Source organism: Salvelinus fontinalis, chromosome 10, assembly GCF_029448725.1.
Source record: "Salvelinus fontinalis isolate EN_2023a chromosome 10, ASM2944872v1, whole genome shotgun sequence".
In the NCBI taxonomy this organism is placed as follows: domain Eukaryota; kingdom Metazoa; phylum Chordata; class Actinopteri; order Salmoniformes; family Salmonidae; genus Salvelinus; species Salvelinus fontinalis.
In genome coordinates this window covers 37,418,998-37,446,442 of record NC_074674.1, presented here as the reverse complement: position 1 = coordinate 37,446,442, position 27,445 = coordinate 37,418,998, and the positions used below count along the sequence as shown (strand labels likewise).

The window sequence follows — 27,445 nt, the reverse complement described above, 5'->3', positions numbered from 1 at the left end:
TCTAGCGGGATTTAATTATTTTCAGTTAAAAGGCAAAACACCTTTGTGAATCATAATCATGCCTAAGGCATACATAACACTGGGTAAACACATGTACCGATCATACAGTATATACAGTGGAGTACTTGTATCAACAACATATTCACTAATTAGCAGGAGACAGGACAGACAAGTGAAGCACGGCAACGTAAACAAAAAAAATATCTATATGAAAATGAAAAGAGAGTAAATGAAATAAAGAAAACATCGACCTTGTCAGTAGGCTATTGGTGAGTGTTTATGAGCTCCTCAACACTGCATCCACTCCACTACAGGATAGGAACGAAACCTTTGGGTAGAAATTTGAGTCTGCCTAGTTCAATCTTACCTTGGTAGCCTAAACCATAGGGATGTTCCCTCATTCTCTGAACATTTGTTTCTCGTTCTCTCCATCCCACAGTGTTCATGTTTAACACACCGTATTCTAACATGATGCATACATTTATACCCAATTTTACAGCACATTGAGTCCTTTTCCAAATAAAACAGTTTGTGGGCAACAGAGCAAAATAATGACTCAAACTTTTCCAGAAAAAACTTTTAACTACAAGTCAAATCTTTATGACGCAGACAGTCCTTCACGAGTTCTGGCTTGAAATATTCATGCAGTCAATAAAATAAGGTATTTAATCTACCTTTGCTTGACGTTTGCCAAGAAAAAAAGGTTTGGGTGAGATAAAATACCTCTCCATCATTGGCAATAAAACCAGCCACGCTTTAGAGGAACAGTAGGCGTATTTCAGATCAGGAGAAACACAATTTCCTACGTGTCTGTCCATCTGTGACATCTGACAACAAAAATAGGTAACTTATGTCAGTGTAATGTTTTATCTTTTCCGTTATTACACCAATACAGAGTTGTGCTCTCTTTCTCAAAATAGTTGAGAAAAACAAATAGCCTACAGCAGTGGGCAAAAGAGATAATAACATTAAATAGAATATTCAAACAGCAAATGTTGGTGGAACATTTAGAGGGGTGTTCCTGAAGAACTCAAACGCTATGCTTTTTTCTGGCCTTAGTTACATAATGTGAGTGGAAATTCATCACCCTGAGCTGCTTAATTCAGTTAGAGACCAATACCTTCTTTTTCCTTAAGCACCGTCTGCCGCCTGCATTTCGATTTCTGTCACGTACAATTAGGGGGAGGATTGATGAGGGCTTTAATTGTTTCATTGTGAGTATCCAGGGAATGGAAAAGATAGCTAAGGCCAGACCTATAAGTTGTTACCTCTGACGGAATGGGAAATGTCATAGAGCCATTATCCATTATCCTATATATCACATGTCTCAGGGGCCTTATGCATGTCCTAGTACTGTCAAGGCATTCTGAAATGCTAGCTCATTCACCTGTGTTTCTCTTGTCTTTATGAGTGGAGGCCCCTTTTGAAGGCCCTCGGATACACTTCAGTCTGTCTCTCTACTTACTGTTGCAAGTTAGAACAGGTGCAATTTCGATTTTGTTAGTCAGTCTCACTCAGATATCATGTTAAAAATTGCAAACATTTCTCTCCACCCTATGGCAAATGTGTAGAATTGCATGAAATGACTAATACAATTGCGCCCCTATCCCCATCAAAGTTGCCAGGACAATCTAAAATATTTCTGAGGTTTAGTTCACAAAACACAATCAGAGGCCAAATGATTTGGAAAGCTCTCGAAGGGCCATTGACTGGCTTCTTGTAACGTTCGTCTAATTCCTCTTCCTCGGGTGAGGAGGAGCATGGATCGGACCAACACGCAGCGAGGTATGAAGACATGAATGAATTTATTAAACAAGACGAACACTGACACGAACTACACTTGAATAACTACAAAACAACAAAACGACGTAGACAGACCTGAACATGAGAACATACAATAACACGAAGAACGCACGAACAGGAACAGACTAACCAAACGAATGAACAAACGAAACAGTCCCGTGTAGTGCAACGGACACAGACACAGGAACAATCACCCACAAACAAACAGTTAGAACAGCCTACCTTAATATGGTAATCAGAGGAAACGTCAAACACCTGCCTCTAATTGAGAACCATATCAGGCAACACATTTAACCCCACATAGAAACACATAACATAGAATGCCCACCCCAACTCACGCCCTGACCAACTAAACACATACAAAAACAACAGAAAACAGGTCAGGAACGTGACAGAACCCCCCCCCCCCCCTCAAGGTGTGAACTCCGGGCGCACCCCTAAAACTCAAGGGGAGGGTCTGGGTGGGCATCTGTCCGCGGTGGTGGCTCCGGCGCAGGACGAGGACACCACTCCACCATTGTCTTTGTCCCCCTCCTTAGCGTCCCTTGAGTGGCGACCCTCGCCCCCGACCATGGTCCAGGAACCTTTACCAAGGCCCCTCCTAAATATAGACAACTCAGGACAGAGAGGTAGCTCAGGACAGAGGGGTAGCTCAGGACAGAGGGGTAGCTCAGGACAGAGAGGTAGCTCAGGACAGAGGGGCAGCTCTGGACTGAGTGGCAGCTCCGGACTGAGTGGCGGCTCCGGACTGAGTGGCGGCTCCGGACTGAGTGGCGGCTCCGGACTGAGTGGCGGCTCCGGACTGAGTGGCGGCTCCGGGCTGAGTGGCGGCTCCGGGCTGAGTGGCGGCTCCGGACTGAGTGGCGGCTCCGGGCTGAGTGGCGGCTCCGGACTGAGTGGCGGCTCCGGACTGAGTGGCGGCTCATGACTGAGTGGCGGCTCATGACTGAGTGGCGGCTCATGACTGGAGGGCGGCTCATGACTGGAGGGCGGCTCATGACTGGAGGGCGGCTCATGACTGGAGGGCGGCTCATGACTGGAGGGCAGCTCTGGCAGCTCCTGACTGGCTGGCGGCTCTGGCAGCTCCTGACTGGAGGGAAGTTCATGACTGGAGGGCAGCTCATGACTGTAGGGCAGCTCATGACTGTAGGGCAGCTCATGACTGGAAGGCAGCTCATGACTGGCGGGCAGCTCATGACTGGAAGGCAGCTCATGACTGTAGGGCAGCTCATGACTGTAGGGCAGCTCATGACTGTAGGGCAGCTCATGACTGGAAGGCAGCTCATGACTGGCGGGCAGCTCATGACTGGAGGGCAGCTCATGACTGGAAGGCAGCTCATGACTGGAGGGCAGCTCATGACTGGAGGGCAGCTCATGACTGGAAGGCAGCTCATGACTGGCGGGCAGCTCATGACTGGAGGGCAGCTCATGACTGGAGGGCAGCTCATGACTGGAGGGTGGCTCTGGCAGCTCCTGACTGACGGACGGCTCTGGCAGCTCCTGACTGGAGGGCAACTCCTGACTGGAGGGCAGCTCATGACTGGAAGGCAGCTCATGACTGGAAGGCGGCTCATGACTGGAGGGCGGCTCATGACTGGAGGGCGGCTCATGACTGGAGGGCGGCTCTGGCAGCTCCTGACTGGCTGGCGGCTCTGGCAGCTCCTGACTGGACGGCAGCTCCTGACTGGAGGGCAGGCAGCTCATGACTGGAGGGCAGCTCATGACTGGCGGGCAGCTCATGACTGGAGGGCAGCTCATGACTGGAGGGCAGCTCATGACTGGAGGACAGCTCTAATGGCTCGGGACAGACGGGCGGCTCTGAAGGCTCGTGGTAGACGGATGGCTCAGATGGCGCTGGGCAGACGGATGGCTCAGATGGCGCTGGGCAGACGGATGGCTCAGATGGCGCTGGGCAGACGGATGGCTCAGATGGTGCTGGGCAGGCAGGCAGCTCAGACGGCGCTGGGCAGACGAGCAGTGCAGGCAGCTCAGACGGGGCTGGGCAGACGAGCAGTGCAGGCGGCGTTGGGCAGACGGCCGACTCTGACCTGCTGAGGCGCCCAGTAGGCCTGGTGCGTGGTGCCGGAACTGTTGGTACCGGACTGGAGACACGCACCTCAAGGCTAGTGCGGGGAGCAGGAACAGGGCACACTGGTTTCTCAAAGCGCACTATAGGCCTAGTGCGTGGTGCCGGAACTGGTGGTACCGGACTGAGGGCACGCACCTCAGGGCGAGTGCGGGGAGAAGGAACAGTGCGTACAGGGCTCTGGAGATGCACAGGAGGCTGGGTGCGTGGTGCCGGAACTGGAGGCACTGGGCTGGAGACACGCACCACAGGGAGAGTGCGAGGAGAAGGAACAGGGCTCTGGAGACGCACATTAGGCCTAGTGCATGGTGTAAGCACTGGTGGTACTGGGCTGATGGCACGCACCTCAAGGCGAGTGCGGGGTGCTGGACCTGGAGACCTGGTACGTGGCGTCGACACCAGAGAGCTGGTGCATGGGGCTGCCACAGGAGAGCTGGTGCGCTGAGCTGGCACAGGACGTGCAGGGCTAGGTAGGCGCACAGGAGGCCTGGTGCGTGGTGCTGGCACAGTCTTCACCAGACGGCTAGCACGCACCTCAGGACGAGTATGGAGAGCTGATTCAGGCGACATCAAATCCCCGACACACTCCGTCGGGCGGATGCCGTGCCTCATGCACCAAACCAGCACATCCCTCATAACTCTCTCCTCCAATATCCCCATTAACTCCCTCACTGTCTCTGCGTCGCTCACCTCCAATACCGCCCTGACCGGCTCCTTACGGTAAGCAAGGGGAGTTGGCTCAAGTCTCCTACTTGACCTAGCTACACTCCCTTTTAGCCACCCCCCCCAAGAAATTTTTGGGTGAGCCTCTCGGGCTTCCAGCCACTCTGCCTTGCTAGCGCCTCATAATGCCGCCTCTCCGCTTTCGCTGCCTCCAGCTCCGCTTTGGGGCGGCGACACTCCTCTGGTTCTGCCCAGGGTCCTTCTCCGTCTAGGATTTCCTCCCATGTCCATTCCTCCTTGTACCCCTGCTGCTGTCGCTGCTGCCCGTTACCCTGCTGCTTGATCCTTTGTTGGTGGGTGATTCTGTAACGTTCGTCTAATTCCTCCTCCTCGGATGAGGAGAAATGGTTGAAATAATGTTGTTTTCATGTAATTTCAATGAAATGACATTGAACCAATGTGGAATAGATGTTGAATTGACATCTGTGCCCATTGGGGAGTCCCTCCATTGGCGGAGAAGTGAAATGTATTTTTATTTAATTTTTTACAAATCAGAAAGATTAAGAGATTTAATCACCATGATCCCTAGGATCAAACAAGCCAAACATCCATAAGCCAAAGAGGAAACTAGGATGGAGACCAGTGTTTCCCCTATGCATTTAGCAGTGGTGCACCACCGCCGCTAAATTGTGTCTGACACTGCAATAAAAAATAAAATCAAAATAATAATGTAGATGTATAGATGTAAGCTAACTCTGCCGCCGCTGCTGAAAAAACACAGACACATACAAGCCATGTCCTTTCGGTATTTGAAGACAATGAGGATGTATAGGCCTTCAGTACTGGAAAAAAGCAATAGTGTGACTATATAAAAGAAGTATGTTATCTGATGTAACTCTCTGAGGTTTGGGATGTAATGACAGTGAATTATCTCTGGGGTAGGTTATAACTGTAAAGAGATCACGTAGGACTTCTGGCAAAGCACTCGTTTTGAATGTGCATTTAAAACAGGTGTTGGAGGATTCTCATCTCGTCACAGTTTTTGCTCTCGAGGGTGGTTTGGTTGACATAGTTTAAATGGCACTATTTCTAGGCGGCTTTATCCTGCAGCGGCTTTAAATCCCTTCATTATGCATTTTGTTTTTCAATCTCTGCGCATTTATCAGGGCTTTAATGTCATGGTGGCACGGCAGTACTGAGGAGAGGTGTTCAGTCACACACATACACGCACACACACACATACACACACACACGCACCCAGGAACGCATGTACAGACCACACACATGCACACACACACCATCTACCTCACACACACACAGACTGGGGTCGTGTTCCAGTTTGATTTGCAAATTGAGCTCAAGAGACGACCGCCGAAACAGCACGGACGCTTGATCAAACAGTGAAAGTGGAGAGAGAAGACAAGAAAGAAAAATAGATGGAAGGAGGGAGAAATATCACTCCATTAACATGCTGAGATATTCATGCAGATATATGGTTAAGTGGAGCGACTTCCAAGAGCGGGTAAAACAAGTTAGTAAGGGAACATGTGCATCGAAAGTTTGAAGGCTGTAGTCCAGTGTTACAAATTAGGTGGTAAAACAGAGGCCACAAGCCTGTCAGGAAAATCACTGCACTCCCACACACAAGTTCACACACAAAAACACACACTCTCAGTGCATGTGTTTCTATTGTAGATGTTGTACCAGACAGACAGGACATGGTTGTGACAAAGAACAGAGGTTTTTCAGACCTCTTATTGAAATGTGTCAACTCTGTCTCTCCCTTACCCTCACTCCCCATGTCTCTCTCTCCCCCTCTCTCTTTCTCTCTCTCTCTCTCTCTCTCTCTCTCTCTCTCTCTCTCTCTCTCTCTCTCTCTCTCTCTCTCTCTCTCTCTCTCTCTCTCTCTCTCTCTCTCTCTCTCTCTCTCTCTCTCTCTCTCTCTCTCTCTCTCTCTCTCCTCTCTCTCTCTCTCTCTCTCTCTCTCTCTCTCTCTCTCTCTCTCTCTCTCTCTCTCTCTCTCTCTCTCTCTCTCTCTCTCTCTCTCTCTCTCTCTCTCTCTCTCTCTCTCTCTCTCTCTCTCTCTCTCTCTCAGACACACACACACACATACCCACACTCCCCCCCTCACTGTGAAATGTATCACCTCTCTTTCCTCTCTTGTCATCATTATGCCTGCTCTCTCTTCCATGTCAAGGGCACTACTGGTGTCTAACACACTTCCATAAAAAGGCTGAAGCTAAACTATAGAGTGAAGACGGTAAAGTTTTTCATTAGTCCGGCTACCTGCCTATCTGAGTTGTGTCACACCTTCAACCACTCTCCATCTCTGCATCTGCCTCTCTCTCCTAAGCAGTGTGTATGTGTGTGCAGTAGATTCACACCCTTCCTAACTAATATATGCTGTTCAAAATAAAACATGTACCAATTAAAATTCTCCCTGAATTTTGAAATGGTTCAATCAACACCTTTACTAAGTCTAATTATTTGCCATTCTCTACAAGTTTAATGTCAATTACTATAGTGAAAGCTTCTGTCTTTGCACGTCACACTGACTTGCACCAACACTGAGCGCAACGTGGACGTAGTAGTTCCAATAATGCATTGTTACTTGCAGCAGAAGAGTCATTCATACTGCATTGACAAAGTCCCAGATGGATCGCGTCTGCAGCAAGTGACAAGGCAGGATGGAGGAATATGAGGGATGAAACAGAGAAAGAGAGAGTGAGAGAGAGAGAGACAATGGGAGAGAGAGCGACAAGCGACGAGCGACAAGCGGTGTTGGAGGACATAGTGAGAGGAAGTGAGGATGGAATAAGAGAGAGTGAGGAAGAGAGAGGGAGACCAAGAGTGACGGTGGGTGGAGTGGGAGAAAGTGAGGGACAGAGGTTAAAAAGAAAGGGAGGTGAGGAAGAGAGAGAGGGATGATACAGTGGGAGAGAGAAAGAGAGAGAAAGAGAGAGAGAGGGCTATAGCGAGAGAGGATAGGGAGGATAGGGTGGGGGGAAAGGTTACATGGGGAAAGAAAGCGGGAGCTGCTTTTCAATCTGCCCTGTGATGGGAGTGATTAAGGTGGTGCAGGCACTGGGAGGCGAGGCAGAGATGAGTTCATTCTGCACTATAAAAGCTAATCATTTTTCTGTCGGGGAGCACAGATCACCCTCTGCTTCTGCCACGCATGCCATCACATCAACACAGTACCACACCTAATGGACTTCAGCTCAGGTGGGCTAGTGTGAGTGATGGTGTGTATGAGAGAGAGCGAGAGCGAGAGCGAGAGCGAGAGCGAGAGCGAGAGCGAGAGAGAGAGAGAGAGAGAGAGAGAGAGATGAGAGAGTATGTATATTCATGCATGCACCTGTATGTATGTGTGCTCTTCATGTGTTTGTATGAAAGCAGGGAAGGGAATTACTGAGAACACAACTAACATGACAGTGACTATTTGCAAAGGACAATTTTGTTGCCTTTGTGTATAGGGATGAGATAGAGTGAACATGTGAATGAATGAGTCAGTATATGCAAAGACGTGTGGTAGTTTGTATCTACATGACTATGTGTGCGTGTCTGTGAGGGACAGCATAAATTATCTATTGCTGCCCATACCCGTGACCCCCTCTGCATCTGTTTAAACCTGAAAGGTTAAGTATGGTTTACCCAAAATAATACAGGCTGTAATTATACATAGATGTGGGTAAACAAACGCCTTCTCCGTACTTCAGCTGTGAAAGCACCAGGGAGATGCAGAAAATACAACATGGCATGACAAGCAGATGAGTACAGCTGACACACTCAAAGTGTGTGTGTGTGTGGGGTGGGGGGGGGGGGGGGGGTGCGTGCGTGTGTGTGTGTACAGTAAGTGCATGATTGCTGGTCCTATCCTGCTCTGCCAATGGTAATCAAATTCAGGCTGCATTCAAGCTGTGGCTGAGCAACTGCCCCTAAAAAGCTACTTCTCGTTTTGAAAATGGCCCATGTGGCATCGATATGAGTCAGAAACATTTATTCTAGTGTCAAAATATACTACAAAGTGTAACTAGATAGTCAGTCTTGTCCAAAATGGACATTTGCAAGATGATAGGAAAAAATGGTACGTTACTAAATGAAGGGTACCGTAAAAGTTTTGCGTGGGTTGGGTTTATTTGAATCCTGCCCACATGCCCACAGCTGACAGCACCCAAGTAATCATCATTTTGAAGCGCAGCTGCACACGACCCGATCATAATGCCCATTGTCAACTTGGTTTGACCATCAATATCCCTATGGAGCAAGTTAGGGACCAACAGCAAATTACACAATGTACGTAGATGGGACAATACACTACATAACCAAAAGTATGTGGACATTGCTCGACGAACACCTCATTCCAACATCATGGACATTAATATGGAGTTGGTCCCCCTTTGCTGCTATAACAGCCTTCACTCTTCTGGGAAGGCTTTCCACTAGATGTTGGAACATTGATGCGGGTAATTGCTTCCATTCAGCCACAAGAGCATTAGTGAGGTAGGGCACTGATGTTGGGCAATAAGGCCTGGCTCACAGTCAGTGTTCCAATTCATCCCAAAAGTATTCGATGGGTTTGAGGTCAGGGCACTGTGCAGACCAGTCAAGTTCTTCCACACCGATCTCAACAAACCATTTCTGTATGGACCTCGCTTTGAGCATGGGGGCATTGTTAATGCTGAAACAAGAAAGGGCCTTTCCCAAACTATTGCCACAAAGTTGGAAGCACAGAATCGTCTAGAGTAGGACCAAAAAATTATCTTAGTTGACCAAAAGTCGTCTGTTCTTTCGACCAATCGATTGGTCAACATTTTAAAAGTGTATATTTCCATATATACTGTATATATGCATTGACCTTATCTGATGCGTAAAGCTTACAGTTTCATGATATAAGACAAATGCCTCAAGATGGAGCCAGAGATCTTGATAGCCAGAATAAAAAAAAATGTATCCTGACCGATCATCCTCCTCCTGCTCCTACTGGCTTTCGCAGATTCTGGCTTTACTCTGCTGAAGTTGCCAATATTAAGCTACGTGAGGAGTCGGCAACCTTTCTCATGTTGAATGCCAATTTTTTTTACCATTTCTACCGATCTGCGTGCCAGTTATGGTTTTCATATGCACATTTTCGTGCAACAGTTTCATTTAATTTATAATAACGTCTGCATATTTCAAAATCATTGTCATGTGGTTAATCAAAAGGATATCAAAATCTAAATTAAAACGATACAAACCTAAAAAGTTTATTCCATTGCCAACAATGTAAAACATTGCCTACATAAAGACAACATTGCAGCCTACAGGCAGATAATACCCTGATGAAAATAAATATCACATTGGCTACATATGGCCTATCTGCAACAAACTTGAAACATTGCATCAACTATTAACTTGGGTCCGACTACCGATTTAAACATTGTAAAAAATATTCTGGGCCCTCAGAGTTTCATCTGCTAGTGAGCTTGGGACAGACACGTCACGTTCTGACCTTTATTTCCTTTGTTTTGTCTTTATTTAGTATGGTCAGGGCGTGAGTTGGGGTGGGTAGTCTATGTTTGTATTTCTATGTTTTGCTATTTCTGTGTTTGGCCTGATATGGTTCTCAATCAGAGGCAGCTGTCAATCGTTGTTCCTGATTGGGAACCATATTTAGGTAGCCTGTTTTGTGTTGGGTTTTGTGGGTGGTTGTTTTCAGTCTTTGTGTGTCTGCACCAGATAGAACTGTTTCGGTTGTCACTTTTGTTGTTTTGTATTTTGAGTGTTCACCTTTATTAAAGTAAGATGAACAATTACCACGCTGCGCATTGGTCCTCCGATCCTTCTAACTTATCCTCCTCAGACGAGGAAGACGACAGCCGTTACAACACAGCTAAAGGCTATTTGCGCAAGGGATAAGAAGCAATGTTCGACTTGGGTAGGAGCTCCCTGGAGCTGAGTACCGGCACCTCCAATTTTCTACTGCTTCAAAAGTATTGTAGAGCTCCTGCACCTACATATAAACAATACCAGCACCCAAAATGAGTACTGGAACCTATTTCAAGTCAAGCACTGATGAGAAGTAATCAGTTAGGCCTATTTTATGATATATTCCACTGGATCAGAGCATGCCATTTTTACCTTTCACGCTGAGTGGTTGAAAGGGAGAGAGCTGGAAAGATTTTTAAAAAATATTGAGGAACTATTGTTATTCTGAAGGGATGTAAAAACATGAAGACTAAGAGAAAAGATTGTTTTACTCACTGCTTTAGCACACTCCACCAACCCTGATGTCCTTGCCGTGTCTGAATCCTGGCTTAGGAAGGACACCAACATTTCCATCTCTAACTACAACATTTTCCTTCAAGGTAGAACTGCCAAAGGGGGAGGAGTTGCAATCTACTGCAGAGATAGCTTGCAAAGTTCTGTCATACTTTCCAGGTCTATGCCCAAACAGTTCGAGCTTCTAATATTAAAAATTAGTCTCTCCAGAAATAAGTCTCTCACTGTTTCTGCCTGTTATAGACCCCCCTCAGCTCCCAGCTGTAACCTGGACACCATATGTGAATTGGTTGCCCCCCATCTATCTTTAGAGTTCATTCTGTTAGGTGACCTAAACTGGGATATGCTTAATACCCCGACAGTCCTACAATCTAAGCTAGACACCCTCACACAAATTATCAAGGATCCCACCAGGTACAACCCTAAATCCGTAATCATGGTCACCCTCATAGATATTATACTGACCAACTTGCCCTCCAAATACACCTCTGCTGTTTTCAATCCGGATCTCAGCGATCACTGCCTCATTGCCTGCATCAGCTATGGGTCCGCGGTCAAACGACCACCCCTCATCACTGTCAAACGCTCCCTAAAACACTTCTGTGAGCAGGCCTTTCTAATCAACCTGGCACGGGTATCCTGGAAGGATATTGACCTCATCTCGTCAGGAGAGGATGCCCGGTTGTTCTTTAAAAGTAATTTCCTCACCATCTTAAATAAGCATGCCCCTTTCAAAAAATGTAGAACTAAGAACAGATATAGTCCTTGGTTCAATCCAGACCTGACTGTCCTCGACCAGCACAAAAACATCATGTGGCAGACTGCAATAGCATCGAATAGTCCCCGCGATATGCAACTGTTCAGGGAAGTCAGCAACCAACACACGCAGTCAGTCAGGAAAGCAAAGGCTAGCTGTTTAAAACAGAAATTTGCATCCTGTAGCTTTAACTCTAAACATTTTTGGGACATTGTAAAGTCCATGGAGAACAAGAGCACCTCCTCCAAGCTTCCCACTGCACTGAGGCTAGGAAACACTGTTACCACCGAAAAATCCACGATAATCGAGAATTTGAATAACCATTTCTCTACGGCTGGCCATGTTTTCCTCCTGGCTACCCCAACCCCGGCCAACAGCTCCGCACCCCCCGCAGCTACTTGCCAAGCCTCCCTAGCTTCTCCTTCACCCAAATCCAGATAGCAGATGTTCTGAAGGAGCTGCAAAACCTGGACCCGTACAAATCAGCTGGGCAAGACAATCTCTCTCTTTCTAAAATGATCCTCCGCCATTGCTGCAACCCCTATTAGCAGTCTGTTCAAACTCTCTTTTGTATTGTCCGAGATCCCTAAAGATTGGAAAGCTGCCGCAGTCATACCCCTCTTCAAAGGGGGTGACACTCTAGACTCAAACTGTTATAGACCTATATCCATCCTGCCCTGCCTTTCTAAAGTCTTTGAAAGCCAAGAAAATAAAGAGATCACCGACCATTTCGAATCCCACCGTACCTTCTCCGGCTGTGCAATCCATGGGTGCACCTCAGCCACGCTCAAAGTACTAAATGATATCATAACCGCCATCGATAAAAGATTGTACTGTGCAGCCGTCTTTTTCGACCTGTCCAAGGCTTTTGACTCTGTCAATCCCCGTATTCTTATCAGTAGACTCAACAGCCTTGTTTTCTCAAATGACTGCCTCGCCTGGTTTACTAACCACTTCTCAGACAGAGTTCAGTGTGTCAAATCGGAGGGCCTGTTGTCCGGACATCTCTGTATATATCAATGATGTCGTTCTTGCTGTGGGTGATTCTCTGATCCACCTCTACACAGACAACACCATTCTGTATACATCTGGCCCTTCTTTGGACACTGTGTTAACAAACCTCAAAATGAGCTTCAGTGCCATACAACACTCCTTCCGTGGCCTTCAACTGCTCTTAAACGCAGGTAAAACTAAATGCATGCTTTTCAACCGCCCGCCCGACTAGCATCACTACTCTGGACGGTTCTGACTTAAAATATGTGGACAACTACAAATACCTAGGTGTCTGGCTAGACTGTAAACTCTCCTTCCAGACTCATATTCCAAAATGAAATCTAGAATCGGCTTTTATTTCGCAACAAAGCCTCCTTCACTCACGCCGTCAAACATACCCTAGTAAAACTGACTATCCTACTGATCCTCGACTTCGGTGATGTCATCTACAAAATAGCCTTCAACACTCTACTCTGCAAACTGGATGCAGTCTATCACAGTGCCATCCATTTTGTCACCAAAGCCCCATATACCACCCACCACTGCGACCTGTATGCTCTAATCGGCTGGCCATCGCTACATATTCGTCGCCAGACCCACTGGCTCCAGGTCATCTATAAGTCTATGCTAGGTAAAGCTCCGCCTTATCTCAGCTCACTGGTCACGATAACAACACCCATTATTTGCTGCTATGGCCCATTTACTGCCTTACCTCCTCACGTCATTTGCACACGGTGTATATAGACTTTATTTTGTTCTATTGTGTTATTGACTGTACGCTTGTTTATTCGATGTGTAACTCTGTGTTATTGTTTGTGTCACACTGCTTTGCTTTATCATGGCCAGGTTACAGTTGTAAATGAGAACTTGTTCTCAACTAGCCTACCTGGATAAAAAAGGTGAAATAAAAAAGTAAAAAAATAACATTGAGACAGGATAGATCCTCTTTAAAACCTGTTTGTGTACTTGTCTCTATTCTCATGACAATAAATATGACAGACAGTGATGTAGTGGTGAAAAAGGAGGGGTAAACTATAAACTCAAGTGGACGATCGAGATAAGATGAACAACCACCGTTATAAACCATATGATATTCAAATTTTTAGAACTGTATTGTTTAATTGCACTAATTGTCTTTTTTTAAGTGTAGGTTTTGCTTTACTGTCCAAATGCTTGGATGGCCTCTCCATCTGCTTGCTTTGTCCCTCTCTCGGTCTTCTCTGCCTCCTGCATTGCAGCCTGTATTGCAGCCTGCTTCAGCCTCACCACTATCTGCTCATCACTGTCTGGCTCACTAATCTCTGTAAAGCTAGCTAGCCACCTGACTGAAATATCAGCGACTATTTACCAGTTGTAGACTAATTCTCCCAGATCCTTTTTTTTTGTGTGTGTGTGTATGTGTGTGGGGGGGATGTCTCGGCCTCAGCCGTGGGTGGAGTTCGCTGTTGGACAGAGTGGTGAATGAGAGCTAACAAGGCAAATCTGGGATGAGTAGGGGAACATAATGAGCATATCTGAATCATGATTCCACTCGTTCACAGAGAGGCAGGTACGATTAGAGCTCAGATCAAGGATATTAGCGTTCTGAGCATTGATCAACGCTGGGAACGCAATAAGTGGGTAAACGATAATTAACAAAATAAAAAGGTGAGTAAACGCTATTTCACAAAAAGGTGCATAAACGCCTTTTATGTGTGTTTCCCCTCCACTATATCCCTGATCACAGATGGTGATGGAGCAAGTTGCTAAAGTGTGATGCTTCAAACGGACTGTTTGACAGAAATCCTAGCAGAAATGACCTCTGAGATTCAGATTTCTAATGTTTCTGGAGGAGCACTAGCTCTCGATATTAGGCATAGTCAATAGTGTAATCTAATAGTAAAGCCTGCAATCCAAGACAGTGATAGTAATACTATAGAGACAGATATACAGTACATGTCCTTTCAGAAGTTATAACGGTGGCCAGATTAAAAACACAACACGCTGCTTGTTATAGTCTCCAAGGGTACTTCTACTAGTCTACAAGGGTGCTTCCAGAGTGAAGTTTGCTGATAAACATGCTTTCTAGTGTGGTAGGACTCATGTGAATAAGACTGAATTGTTGATTACTAAGAAGTCTTATGCTTGATCTTGATATTTCATTGTGATAACAGTGAACCAGGTGATTTACCTGCGATAACACATTCTCAAAGCTTGTTGAATTGAAAATGTCATGATGTTAATTTCGCCGTGCGATAAAAGTTAATATAGGCCTAGTCTAGAAAATTTTATGAATAGAATGTATTTAATATAAACAGTATTCTAGCTAAATGAATGTGTGTGGGCAGCGACACTATATTATATTCCACCATGCTTCATTCTAACTGGCTTTTGTTTGCAGTCTGGCCTTGGCAGGAAATCATGGTGGGCTGATTAGGTGGAATGAAGTCCAAGCGGGGTGAGAGAGTAGCGGGAGTGCCAGACGCCCATGCCATAGTGCCCCAGGCAGCCCACTTCCAGCCAAGTGCACATCAGGAAGAAGAACCTCTTCAGTGGCTCCACTGATCCCTGACCAGCTCTAGATTCCCCAGGCGGGTGCCCCTCTCTCCTCACTCATGCGGAATTGAGCTCAGGGAAGACAAATCTACATTCGGTCCAATACTGGTCCAAGGTACGTCAATGTGTATCTGTGTGAATCACTTCTTTGTTTCTGTCACAGATTTTTCTGTTTCTGTCTCTGCCCTCTATCAGAGTATTTCTGTTTCTGTCTGCCTGTAGCTCACCCCTCTCTCTCTCTCTCTCTCTCTCTCTCTCTATCTCTCGACCTCCCTCTCAAGTTCTCTGTCTCTGTCTCTGTCTCTCTCACTCCATCTCTCTCTACCCTAACTGCATCCAATTAAATATCCAACCGCTTAATATAGGGTTTTGAAACTGGCAAACAGGTGGCAGCACAGTTGCATTTTACAGTACAACAATCGAACAGATTCCAATCATCTCTGAATTTATGGAACCTGAAGGCTTTCAAAACAAGACTTCTAAAATTGCAGTGCCATAAAGAAATTGCTGACAGCATCACAATATAAGCACCCACAGCCCAAATTCATGTCCTCATATATGTGTGACACAGGTCAGGGTAAAACATTGAAACAGGTGGGAGTTTTAATGGTCACCACTCCCACCCAAGTGGCCTTACTGTCTACCTCCATCTCCCCTGGACGTTTATGCACATATTCCATTTTGATTAATGGATCGTTTAGACTAACGAGCATATAAATGGCACACACAGCACTCCGGGTGTAATGGCCAAATGGCTGGGACAGGACGAGAGTACTTTGGTAAATGCGATCCCATAGGGTATGACTGATGACTGGCTGAAATGGGGGGCTCAAATTCAGAACCCCTAGCACCATGGCACCTTTGGGTTATTAACACCAGCCACACAGGGTTTCATTCCTCCATCTTGGGTAATTGTTGCACCTCCCCTATGATTACCTCCATCCACCCTGTACGATTGACAGTGAGGCTGGGGACACCATGGATTGTTAGGGCCATCTAAAATTGATGTTTCATGCCTAAGACCAGGAGGTGTCAATTGAATCCTATTCCTGTAAGATTATCAACCAGTGACACAGAATATATGGCACATTAATAACTGTTGTAGGGCTACGCAGTCAGGCTGACATATGAGATACATGACATATGATGAGTAGCAATCATGTTCCTCTGGTCTGGAGAAACAGTCAGTGTCAGACTGTGCAGTAATTACATTGATGGTTAGAAACACGTTGCTCGACTTTCAGTTAAGCACGAGTCCATTGATGTAATAGCCTGGATAGGAGTATGCACACCAGTGGAGGCTTCTGAGATGAGGAAGGGGAGGACCATTTCTAAGACCATTTCTAAAACGTAAGCAAACGAACCGGGGATAAAAAAAACTGAATTTGTCCAATAGAAACTCTCGTTTGTAACTGTTGGACTAATGATTACCCCCTAGAAATTCCTCAGTGAATTTCATAAAAATTCAAATGGTAAAACATTGAAAAAGTTACACTTTGTATGTTAAACTATACTAAATATATTCACTTGTCGCCAAATAATTAACTAAAACACACTGTTTTGCAATGAAAGTCTATAGTCGCTTCAACAGCACTCTGTAGGGTAGCACCATGGTGTAGCCAGAGGACAGATAGCTTTCATCCTACTCTTGGTACATTGACTTCAATACAAAACCGAGGAGGCTCTTGGTTCTCACCCCCTTCCTTAGACTTACACAGTAATTATGACAACTTCCAGAGGTAAACAACATGTCAGTTCTTGCAGCATGAACTTCCAGCATGAACTGACATGTTGTTTACCAAATCAAAGGATCAGAGACTGAATATAGTACTGAAAGCATAAGCTACAGCTAGCTAGCACTGCAGTGTATAACATGTGGTGAGTAGTTGATTCAAAGAGAGAGAAAGACAATAGTTGAACAGTTCTCAACAAATTAATTTCTTCAAAAATTAAGGAGAAGCAAGAGAGAGAGATTGTCCTTTTTTTCACTTTCAGTTTCTCTTACTTAGCTAGTAAATGCAGCTGGCTAGTTTAGTTACTCAAACACCCGGCTTAAACAGAAGGATGCTATGTTAGCTAACTGGCTATGACTATCCCACACAACACTGGAACTCTTTCAATTCAAGGTAAGCTTTAGGATTTTAGGATGTATTAATTTATTGCCACCGGGGCCCGCCGGAGTAAATGCTTACTGTCTATACATTGTAACGTTACTGCATGATTGTAGTGGGTTTACTAACACAGTAGTTCTATTAGCTATGTTGACTAGGACGTTACTTTAGCTAAATGGGGACACTGATATAGGCTGTGTGTAGCAGTTATGACATGGTTTGGCTTAGAATTGTTTTTGTTGCCTGGTCACATACAGCTGATGAGTTGTTCATTGAAGTCCACAAACAAGGGGAAAAGGTGAAAGGAGGAGAGTGTATAGATGCGAGAAGGAACACAACATGGCTGCTATGAAAGTGAACTGTGTTTGCGCATGATCAGGGTTGTATTCTGGGATGCATTTGGGGTGGTGGTCTGTTGAAAAACGTTTCTAAAACGTAAGCAAACGAACCGGGGATAAAAAAAACTGAATTTGTCCAATAGAAACTCTCGTTTGTAACTGTTGGACTAATGATTACCCCCTAGATAAGCTACATGCAGCCAAGAGTGTGCAAGGCGGTATTGAATGTGTCACTGTCTGTCCATGTGTCACTGTCTGTCATCTCAAATTTTTCACTCGACCTGTGTGCACCTACAGTACCAGTCAAAAGTTTGGACACATACTCATTCATGGGATTTTCTTTATTTGTACTATTTTCTACATTGTAGAATAATAGTGAACACATAAAAAAATATGAAATAATACATATGAAATCATGTAGTAACCAAAAAAGTTTTAAACAAATCAAAATATATTTTATACTTGAGATTCTTTAAAGTTGCCACCCTTTGCCTTGACAGCTAAGCACACTCTTGAACTTCTCTCAATCAGCTTCACCTGGAATGCTTTTCCAACAGTCTTGAAGGAGTTTCCACATATGCTGAGCACTTGTTGGCTGCATTTCCTTCACTCTGCGGTCCAACTCATCCTAAACCATCTCAATTGGGTAGAGGTCGGGTGATTGTGGAGGCCAGGTCAACTGATGCAGCTCTCCATCACTCTCCTTCTTGGTCAAATAGCTCTTACACAGCCTGGAGGTGTGTTGGGTCATTGTCCACTTGAAAAACAAATGATAGTCCCACTAAGAGCAAACCAGACGGGATGGCGTATCGCTGCAGAATGCTGTGGTAGCCATGCTGGTTAAATGTGCCTTGAATTCTAAATAAATCACAGACAGTGTCACCAGCAAAGCACCCCCACACCATCACACCTCCTTCTCCATGCTTCACGGTGGGAACCACACATGCAGAGATCATCCGTTCACCTACTCTGCATCTTCAAAGACACAGCGGCTGGAACCAAAAATTGCAAACAGATTTCCACCGGTCAGTTACTCGTGTTTCTTGGCCCAAACAAGTCTCTTCATCTTATTGGTTTCCTTTCGTAGTGGTTTCTTTGCAGCAATTAGACCGTGAAGGCCTGATTCACACAGTCTACCTCCAAACAGTTGCGGTTGAGATGTGTCTGTTACTTGAACTCTGTGAACCATTTATTTGGGCTGCCATCTGAGGTGCTGTCACGACTTCCACCGAAGTCGGCTCCTCTCCTTGTTCGAGCGGCGTTCGGCGATCGACGTCACCGGCTTTCTCGCCATCGCCACTCCATTTCTGATATATCCATTTGTTTTGTCTTGTTCCATTACACACCTGGTTTTCATTCCATAATTACTGCATGTATTTAGTCCTCTGTTCCCCACCATGTCTTTGTGTGTAATTGTTTATTGTTATGTGGATTTTGTCAGGCGCTATACTTTTGCTATGTTCCGTGTTTTTGGCACGTTATTGTTCTGTGCTGTCATTTTTGGACCGGAATTAAAGTGTGCCTGTTTATTACACTCTGCTCTCCTGCACCTGACTTCACCTCCCGTACACACCCCTGACAGGTGCAGTTAACGCCAATGAAGTTATCCTCTGCAGCAGAGGTAACTCTTGGACTTCCTTTCCTGTGGCGGTCCTCATGAGAGCCAGTTTCATCATAGCGCTTGATAGTTTTTGCGACTGCATTTGAGGAAACTTTCAAAGTTCTTGAAATGTTCCGGATTGACTGACCTTCATGTCTTAAAGTAATGATGGACTGTCGTTTCTCTTTGCTTATTTGAGCTGTTCTTGCCATAATATGGACTTGGTCTTTCACCAAATAGGGCTTTCTTCTGTGTACCACCCTACCTTGTCACAACACAACTGATTGGCTCAAAGGCATTGCGAAGTAAATCAATTCCACAAATTAACTTTTAACAAGGCACCCATGTTAATTTAAATTCATTCCAGGTGACTACCTCATGAAGCTGGTTGAGTGAATGCCAAGAGTGTGCAAAGCTATCATCAAGGCAAAGGGTGGCTACTTTGAATAATCTAAAATCTAAAATTACACTTTTTTGTGTTGTTTCATAATTTTGATGTCTTCACTATTAGTAAAAATAAAGATAAACCCTTGAATGAGTAGGTGTGTCCAAACTATTCACTGGTACTGTACTGTACTTTCATTCATAGGCTAGGTTGTAGCAACCTCATGATGGGTATAGGGAAAGTTTGAGTATCATGTAGTATCCTAAACCTTTCGATGTTAAATTGAACTGGGTTAATGGAATATGAATGACAGTCATCCAACATGCTGTAATAGAAATAAAACCATGCTCATAAAATAAATATTGTCCTTCCTCATCATAAACGGCACTGAGTGCCACTGATGCACACATGCATGCACACAAGCATACACACACACACACACACACATTGTTGTCTGGCTGTAGATCATCAGGCCTGTTATAGATAACCTAAGGCTTAGGGTCAGAGCTGCAATCATGGTGTATTGTCTAGAGGGAAGATTGAAGGGTGCTGAAAGTGCAGCAAAGCACAGAATGCATTCACCAGCCATCAACACTCCCTGAATCACACACACACACACACACACACACACACACACACACACACACACACACACACACACACACACACACACACACACACACACACACACACACACACACACACACACACACACACACACACACACACACACACACACACACACACACACACACACACACAAACACACACACACACACACACCAGGGTAAGTAACAGGCTTTGTTAATTCAGCCAACACCATTTTTTCTGTCTCCACATCTTGTTTCTACATTTAGGGAATCTACTGAGTAGATACACACTGAAAACCTTCATCTGTAACTTCAAAGCATCAATTCATATCAGATAAGTGGGATAATAGAAACGAGGTTAGGCTGTCATAGTGGGCCAAATATGAGTTCTGACACATCAAAACAGTTCCATAGCTCCTAAGTAGCACATCAAACATTATTACAGTGGGAAACGCAGTGCACAAAGGTGTATGCACATATAGTGGGAACAGAATACAGAAACCAGAAACTCAATTTGAGACTAAACTTAATTGTGAAAAGACTTCAAAGTGTGTCTTTGAATGGTGGCTTGGGCAGAATGTTAACTAGCCCAATCTTGGAGCCCTCAAAAACTGCATGGTGAAATAGAGACAACAGACAATGAAATATGAACATCTGAACTTGAAGGGAAGAGATTTGTGTCTTTGCGTGCTGATGTAGTTGTGTGTGTGTGTTTGTGTGTGCTTGTGTGTGCTCGAGCATGCGTATTTGTGTGTGTTTGACATGTAGAAAGATAATAGAATAAAGAAGAAGAGAGAGAGTAGTGGGAGAGTGGAGAGAGCTCTTCTCTCCATTTCAGCTCCAAGGACAGCGCTCTATTTGTTGACTCACTGAACCAAACAGGACACTTCAACAGGCCGTCTGCTCTGGAGAAACTTGACCAACTTGTTCTCACTCAGACTAGACTCACTCATAATCTCTAATAGTGTCTCTCTTTTCAGACTCTATTCTACAATAGCAGAGACACTGTCTTTGGTGCTGAAGTGGGGTACAGCAGTCTCTATCTATCTCTCTCTACTCTGTCGCTCTCTACACTGTCGTTCTCTTTCTCAAACACAAGCGTACTCGCAAACAAGAATGGAAACATAACTACTTGAACAAATGGATCACACAACTAGAACCGTTCCCCCTCAGTTCTCCCCACAACCTAATTCTAAGAAATGTATGCCCCTATCATTAGTTGCACTCATCAACAAGAATCTTAATAAACTACACAGATGGTGTCCTCTCCCCCTTGCCTGCCTGGTGTCAGTGAGACGCCCCTGCGCAGCATGGGGCCTCGTGCCACTGTGCCACCGTGCCAAAGGGCCTGTCTCCGCCATGGCCTCTCATTACAATGCAAAAGTCATCAGCAACAACAACGGGGAAATAAAGAGAACTTCACAGCTGCACTCACACTTAATCTGTTGAAAAACTGGCATCCATGTAAAACAAATGTTCAGTGGGGCTCGGGGAAATGTGGAGAGACGGCAGAATTGGGAACTAATTTACGGCATAAAACGCTGTTTCAAGCCAGCCCAAATGAAATAGAAAAGTCCTTCATAGCCTCCCTCTCGTCTCGTACATTCCCAGTTCCTGCCTTCTCCATCTTGCGTATAATTTGACTGCGCATTAATTTCCTTGCGTGGCCTAATCTCAGAGGCTAGCCGTCGAACTCCCTTTCCCTCTCTCGGCAAATTGAGTTTCCCTTACGTAAAAGCGCTAGTCCAATTAGCATGTTTGTTATCCTGGATTGGGTCCCTCTTTGTGCTGAGAAAAACCATTTCAACTGTAGGTCCCGAAAATAGTTTTTTTTTCTTTTCTGAGTCACAGAGAGGAAATCTCCCGCCAGCGACTTGCACTGAGACTCTTTAGGATTTTAAAGTTAGACAGTTGGACAACTGAAAGGATTTGATATCACAGAGCCGACATTCAATGACAAAGCTAATTCCTGGGCTATTCGCTCAGGATCTTTCAATGACAAAACCGTCTAACTTGTGGGTTAACAGAAAATATATAGTATCTCACAGCTAGGCTCTGTGTAATACGCTACATTACTTAGCATATATAGGAGGTGGCGTGAGGGGGTGATGAAGTGTGTAGTCAAGGGCATGGGGTAAGCTGTCCAAGGTTAATGTCTCATTTCCACAGTGGCCACCCAGTCTCTTCCAGTAGTGGGTAATGTCAATGACATTGATGGGTCTTTTACTGTCATATATGATTTGAGTGCACGGCAATGGCCAAGGTGTGATTTTATGGTCCTGAGGACTGAGGTCATGGATGTGACTACAATCTAGACATTGTAGTGAGACGCTGCATCACACACACAAGCCTCCAGAAAGTAAAGGGATACAGCGTACTAGAATAACAAGCCAAATTATCATCAGCATGTACTTGTACATTATATATATATTATATACCACCTCAGACAGTTACGTCGGCAGACCAGTCGTGATGGATCGGCGGGGCTCCGTGTCGCTAGTAAAGGGTCCAGGCCAGGCCAATTGGCAAAAGAGGTATTGTAGACCAAGAATTGGCTGGTAGACTTCTTTGGATAGCTGGGAGATGGGCCTAGTTCGAGGCTAGCTCCAGGCTAACTGGTGCTTGGGGATAGAGACGTTAGCCAGGAGCTGCCACCCGGATAGCAGCTAGATAGCTGTGATGATCCGGTATAAAGGTTCAGAGCTTGCGGTAGGAATCGGAGATGTGGTACAGAAAAAGCAGTCCGATATGCTCTGGGTTGATATCGCGCTGTGCAGACTGGCAGGAATTGACCGGGTTGAGGCTGGCCGATGTCCGAGATAACGGTGAGGACCGCTAGCAGTGGCTAACTGCCAATTAGCTTGTAGCTAGTTAGCTGGCTAGCATCTGATGGGGGTTCCGGTTCTAAAGCATAAAAATAGTTGATCTCAGCCTAAAAGGCCAGCATCCCGGAGTCACCTCTTCACTGTTGACGTTGAGACTGGTGTTTTGTGGGTACTATTAATGAAGCTGCCACTTGAGGACTTGTGAGACATCTGTTTCTCAAACTGGACACTCTAATGTACTTGTCCTCTTGCTCAATTGTGCACCGGGGCCTCTCACTCCTCTTTCTATTCTGGTTAGAGCCAGTTTGCGCTGTTCTGTGAAGGGAGTAGTACACAGCGTTGCACGAGATATTAATTTTCTTGGCAATTTCTCGCATGGAATAGCCTTCATTTATCAGAACAAGAATAGACTGACGAGTTTCAGAAGAAAGGTCTTTGTGTTTCTGGCCATTTTGAGCCTGTAATTTAACCCACAATTGCTGATGCTCCAGATACTCAACTAGCCCAAAGAAGGCCAGTTTTATTGCTTCTTTAATCAGGAAACAGTTTTCAGCTGTGCTAACATAATTGCAAAAGGGTTTCTAATGATCAATTAGTCTTTTATAATGATCAACTTGGATTAGCTATCACAACGTGCCATTGGAACACAGGAGTGATGGTTGCTGATAGTGGGCCTCTGTACACCTATGTAGATATTCCATAAAAAATCTGCCTTTTCCAGCTGCAATAGTCATTTACAACATTAACAATGTCTACACTGTATTTCTGATCAATTTGATGTTATTTTAATGGACAAAAAATTTGCTTTTCTTTCAAAAACAAGGATATTTCTAAGTGACCCCAAATTTTTGAAAGATATTGTGTCACGCCCTGACCTTAGAGAGCCTTTCTATTTCTCTATGTGGTTAGGTGAGGTTGTGATTTGGGTGGGCAATCTAGTTTTCCTATTTCTTTGTTTGGCCTGGTATGGTTCCCAATCAGAGGCAGCTGTCTATCGTTGTCTCTGATTGGGGATCATACTTAGGCAGCCTTTTTTCCCACTTTAGTTTGTGGGATCTTGTTTGTGTGTAGTTGCTTTTCAACACTGCATGTAGCTTTACGTTCGTTTTGTATTTTGTTGTTCTTTCGGTGTCATTTAATAAAAAGGAAAAATGTACGCCTACCACGCTACACCTTGGTCTCATTCCAACAACGAACGTGACATAGTGTACATGGTGGGTGTCAACCTTGACAGAAATGTGCTCTCTGTACGTTGATAAAAGGCTTTCATACTGAATATTTTATTTATTTATTTATTTAACCTTTATTTAACTAGGCAAGTCAGAACAGTGACTAATGAGCCTTAGTCTTACCTCTGGTGTGGCTTGGGCCTCTGTTGCGTCCTGTAGAAGAGTTGTGTGTGACGTTGTGTTGAAAGTGGGCGATCTCCGGGGTGGTGTTAGTACGGAAACTCTCCTTAAACCGCCGCATCAATGCATCCACCGTCTCCTGCTTGGGGTCAAAGGCTGTGGGAGGGATAAAACAACGAGATGTGAGATCTGTTAAAAGGTTTCACACTTAGAGTGGGTTGGTTACAAAGCATGAGAAACAGGCACTGGTATGTTGTAAATGCAAACAGGGAAGATTAAAGCAAACAAACACATTTGACTGAGAGCCGGAATGTGAAAATACTTTGTTCAGCAGTCCCCTTGAGGTGCAATTCATATATTAATAGATGTATATTAAAAAACAACTGCTTTGCATCAAAGCTGCATTTAGAATGCATATATAATAAATATGATGAAATACCTTGACTCTACTTCTATTACTGACTGTGACTTTGAGGGCTATACATCTGGGCAGTTATCAGGAAGGTCATTTTACTTTTAGACCACAATTGATTGGAACAGAGTAGTTGACAAAACAAGTTTGCAAAGTTTGAATCATTTAGAGTATTTTAGACTGAACAGCTGACTCACGCTAGCTCAGTCTATATCAAAATGCATTGATGTGTCAAACACTGTAAATTACAAAGCCTAGTCACAGTAGATACATTGGTACTTATTTGGTGCACTGTTTTCAGTACATTTCCGCCTCCTATAAGTACATAGGTTGTTGAAAAGAAGATGGGCTCTGACTCTCTGACTGACTCAGCTCAGCAACCTTTCATCTCTACAGGAATCCCCTTCAATGGTCTGCCCCTTGCCACTCTGTTGAACACTTCATTCCTAGTTCAATCGAATACACGCTTAACTGAAGGAACAACAAAGACAGAATGCAATATGACGTTTTATGAAATAGTTTGGAGAATGGCCTTGTTTCCGAGGGAAGATCCTCAGCGCCATGTGATGTGATGGCAGGTAGCCCTATGCGGGACTGCTGGCATAAACCCCCCCCCCCCCCCCCCCCCCCCCCCCCGTGACAGGCCTTAAGGTCATTATATATAGTTGGTGAAGAGGTGGATGGTTGTTGAAAACTGTTGCTGAAAAACAGCAAGTAAGAGAACATGTGTAAATTGACATATAAATACATCCCAACATTTACACCCATTGATTGATAGAGAGGAAGGTGATAATTGTGAGCCCATTGATTGATAGAGAGGAAGGTGATAATTGTGAGCCCATTGATTGATAGAGGAAGGTGATAATTGTGAGCCCATTGATTGATAGAGAGGAAGGTGATAATTGTGAGCCCATTGATTGATAGAGAGGAAGGTGATAATTGTGAGCCCATTGATTGATAGAGAGGAAGGTGATAATTGCAAAAGTGAGTCCATAGGTTAAACATCAGGCTTGAGGAATGTGCATTATTGTGCCATGCTCATGGGCTATAAGGTAAAAAGGTTAATGACATTCTGCACATGTCTAATAGGAAAGAGGAGAAGAAACAGGAAGTTATGCTGATGATGATACATTTATATTCATGCCCACTATGCCCCTAGAATAAGAAACAAAGTGAATTATGTTATGCTTACTGGATGAAGTTAAACTTTCGTAAATTACATTTCAACCCCTGACGAAATAACCTTCTTTGAATGTTGTCAAGTTTGGCATGAATAAGCAGTTGTGCAATTCACATCTGAACAAGAAAATACCTCAGAAGCTTTGCACTATTTCAAAGTGGGTATCACTGCTGAATCGGGTTGCTGTAATAGACTCAAAGCACAAAGGACTACAGATGAGAAGAAAAAATGGGCACATTTCTTTTCAGTTAATCTTCCAAAATAGAGCGCTCCAGTTTACAATAGGTAATGGGCATTGTTTGCATAGCCCCCTTTGAAAACCACTATGAGATGTAGTGAGGAGGTGCAGTGCGGCCCAGGCACATTTCCTTCTACTCGGCAGAAAATCATCAACCCTCAGGGGACTCATATGACCCATCTAAACATGTTCTGCCCCATTTGCGCCACTGAGACAAGAAATGAGAGAGAATATTCTTCCCATTGTTTCCTCAGCACAACAAAAAAAACTAAAAACTATCCCTAAAAAACACAGAGGGAAGCGACCATTTATCTAGAGCCTCCATTACCAAGCGGAGTGCTGTTCCCCCATGGCCCGCAATGCATCAAAAGTTCAATTAAAGTGAGATATGTAGACCTGGGAGTCTCTCGGAGGAGCGATGATACGTCTGGACACGGGCTATTTACTCGCAGTGCAGTGTGTGTAGGAGCGGAGCGGCCTAAAGTGAGCGACAGAGAGGGGGGTTCGGAGATAGATGTGGCCCAGCTCACAGCGGTATAGCGCACTCCACAGACACGGTCATTTCTCAACCTCCCCAGCTCTGTCTTTCTGTCTGTCTGTCTGTCTCTCAGGTTTGCTCACATCATGAATTATTGTCCAACATATATTTGCCGGGAACACTCAGGGAATGCCAATGAGAGAAATAACTAAAGTGCTGAAATAAAAAGTTGTAGAATAAAAGTCAGATAGCATTAAAGTTGGAAGTTATGACGGATTTTAACATTGTTTCCTGTCGTAGAATAGAAACAGTGTTACATTCATGTGTATGGTTCAGTCAGTTTGTATCAGTTTATATTGTAATTTGGTTCCTCAAAAACAAATATATATTGGTTTTGAAGTTACACAGATTATGAATTAAGCCACCATGAAATGTGATAGTTATATGAACATGAAGGTGAGTAGAGTAACCAGGATACCATTGTCCTTTCATTCCCAAAAAATGATTTTAAATGTGCGTTACAATCTTCATTGAAAACGTGCTCTATGTTTTCCAGTTAGCCATACTAACAAATGATCAGAACGTGATAATGACTTTAATAGATTACATTTTCTCATTACAAATATTTAAGTCGACATGTATTTTAAAGCTCCTAAACAAGATCTCTTGTGATCATAGGCGGAAATCCCAGGGGGGACGGGGGGGACACGACCCCCCCATCTTGGGAAAAATATGATTTGTCCCCCCCAATATATCACTGTAAACATAACTATGTAATTTCAATAATATTAATAATACGCAATGAAAGCACTTGTGCTGATTATAGACACTTAATAGCGCA

The 27,445-nt window shown here is 44.6% G+C and overlaps 1 protein-coding gene across 2 annotated transcripts in view; it reads right to left on the bottom strand.

The window, feature by feature from the left end:
• The window catches only part of LOC129864123 (astrotactin-2-like), a 485,619-nt gene that overhangs the window by 297,619 nt on the left and 160,555 nt on the right, over positions 1-27,445 (bottom strand). For both annotated transcript variants that reach the window (XM_055936744.1, XM_055936743.1), the window contains exon 4: positions 24,300-24,452. In XM_055936744.1, coding sequence (XP_055792719.1) covers positions 24,300-24,452 — 153 coding nt within the window. The remainder of the gene's footprint in view (positions 1-24,299; positions 24,453-27,445) is intronic.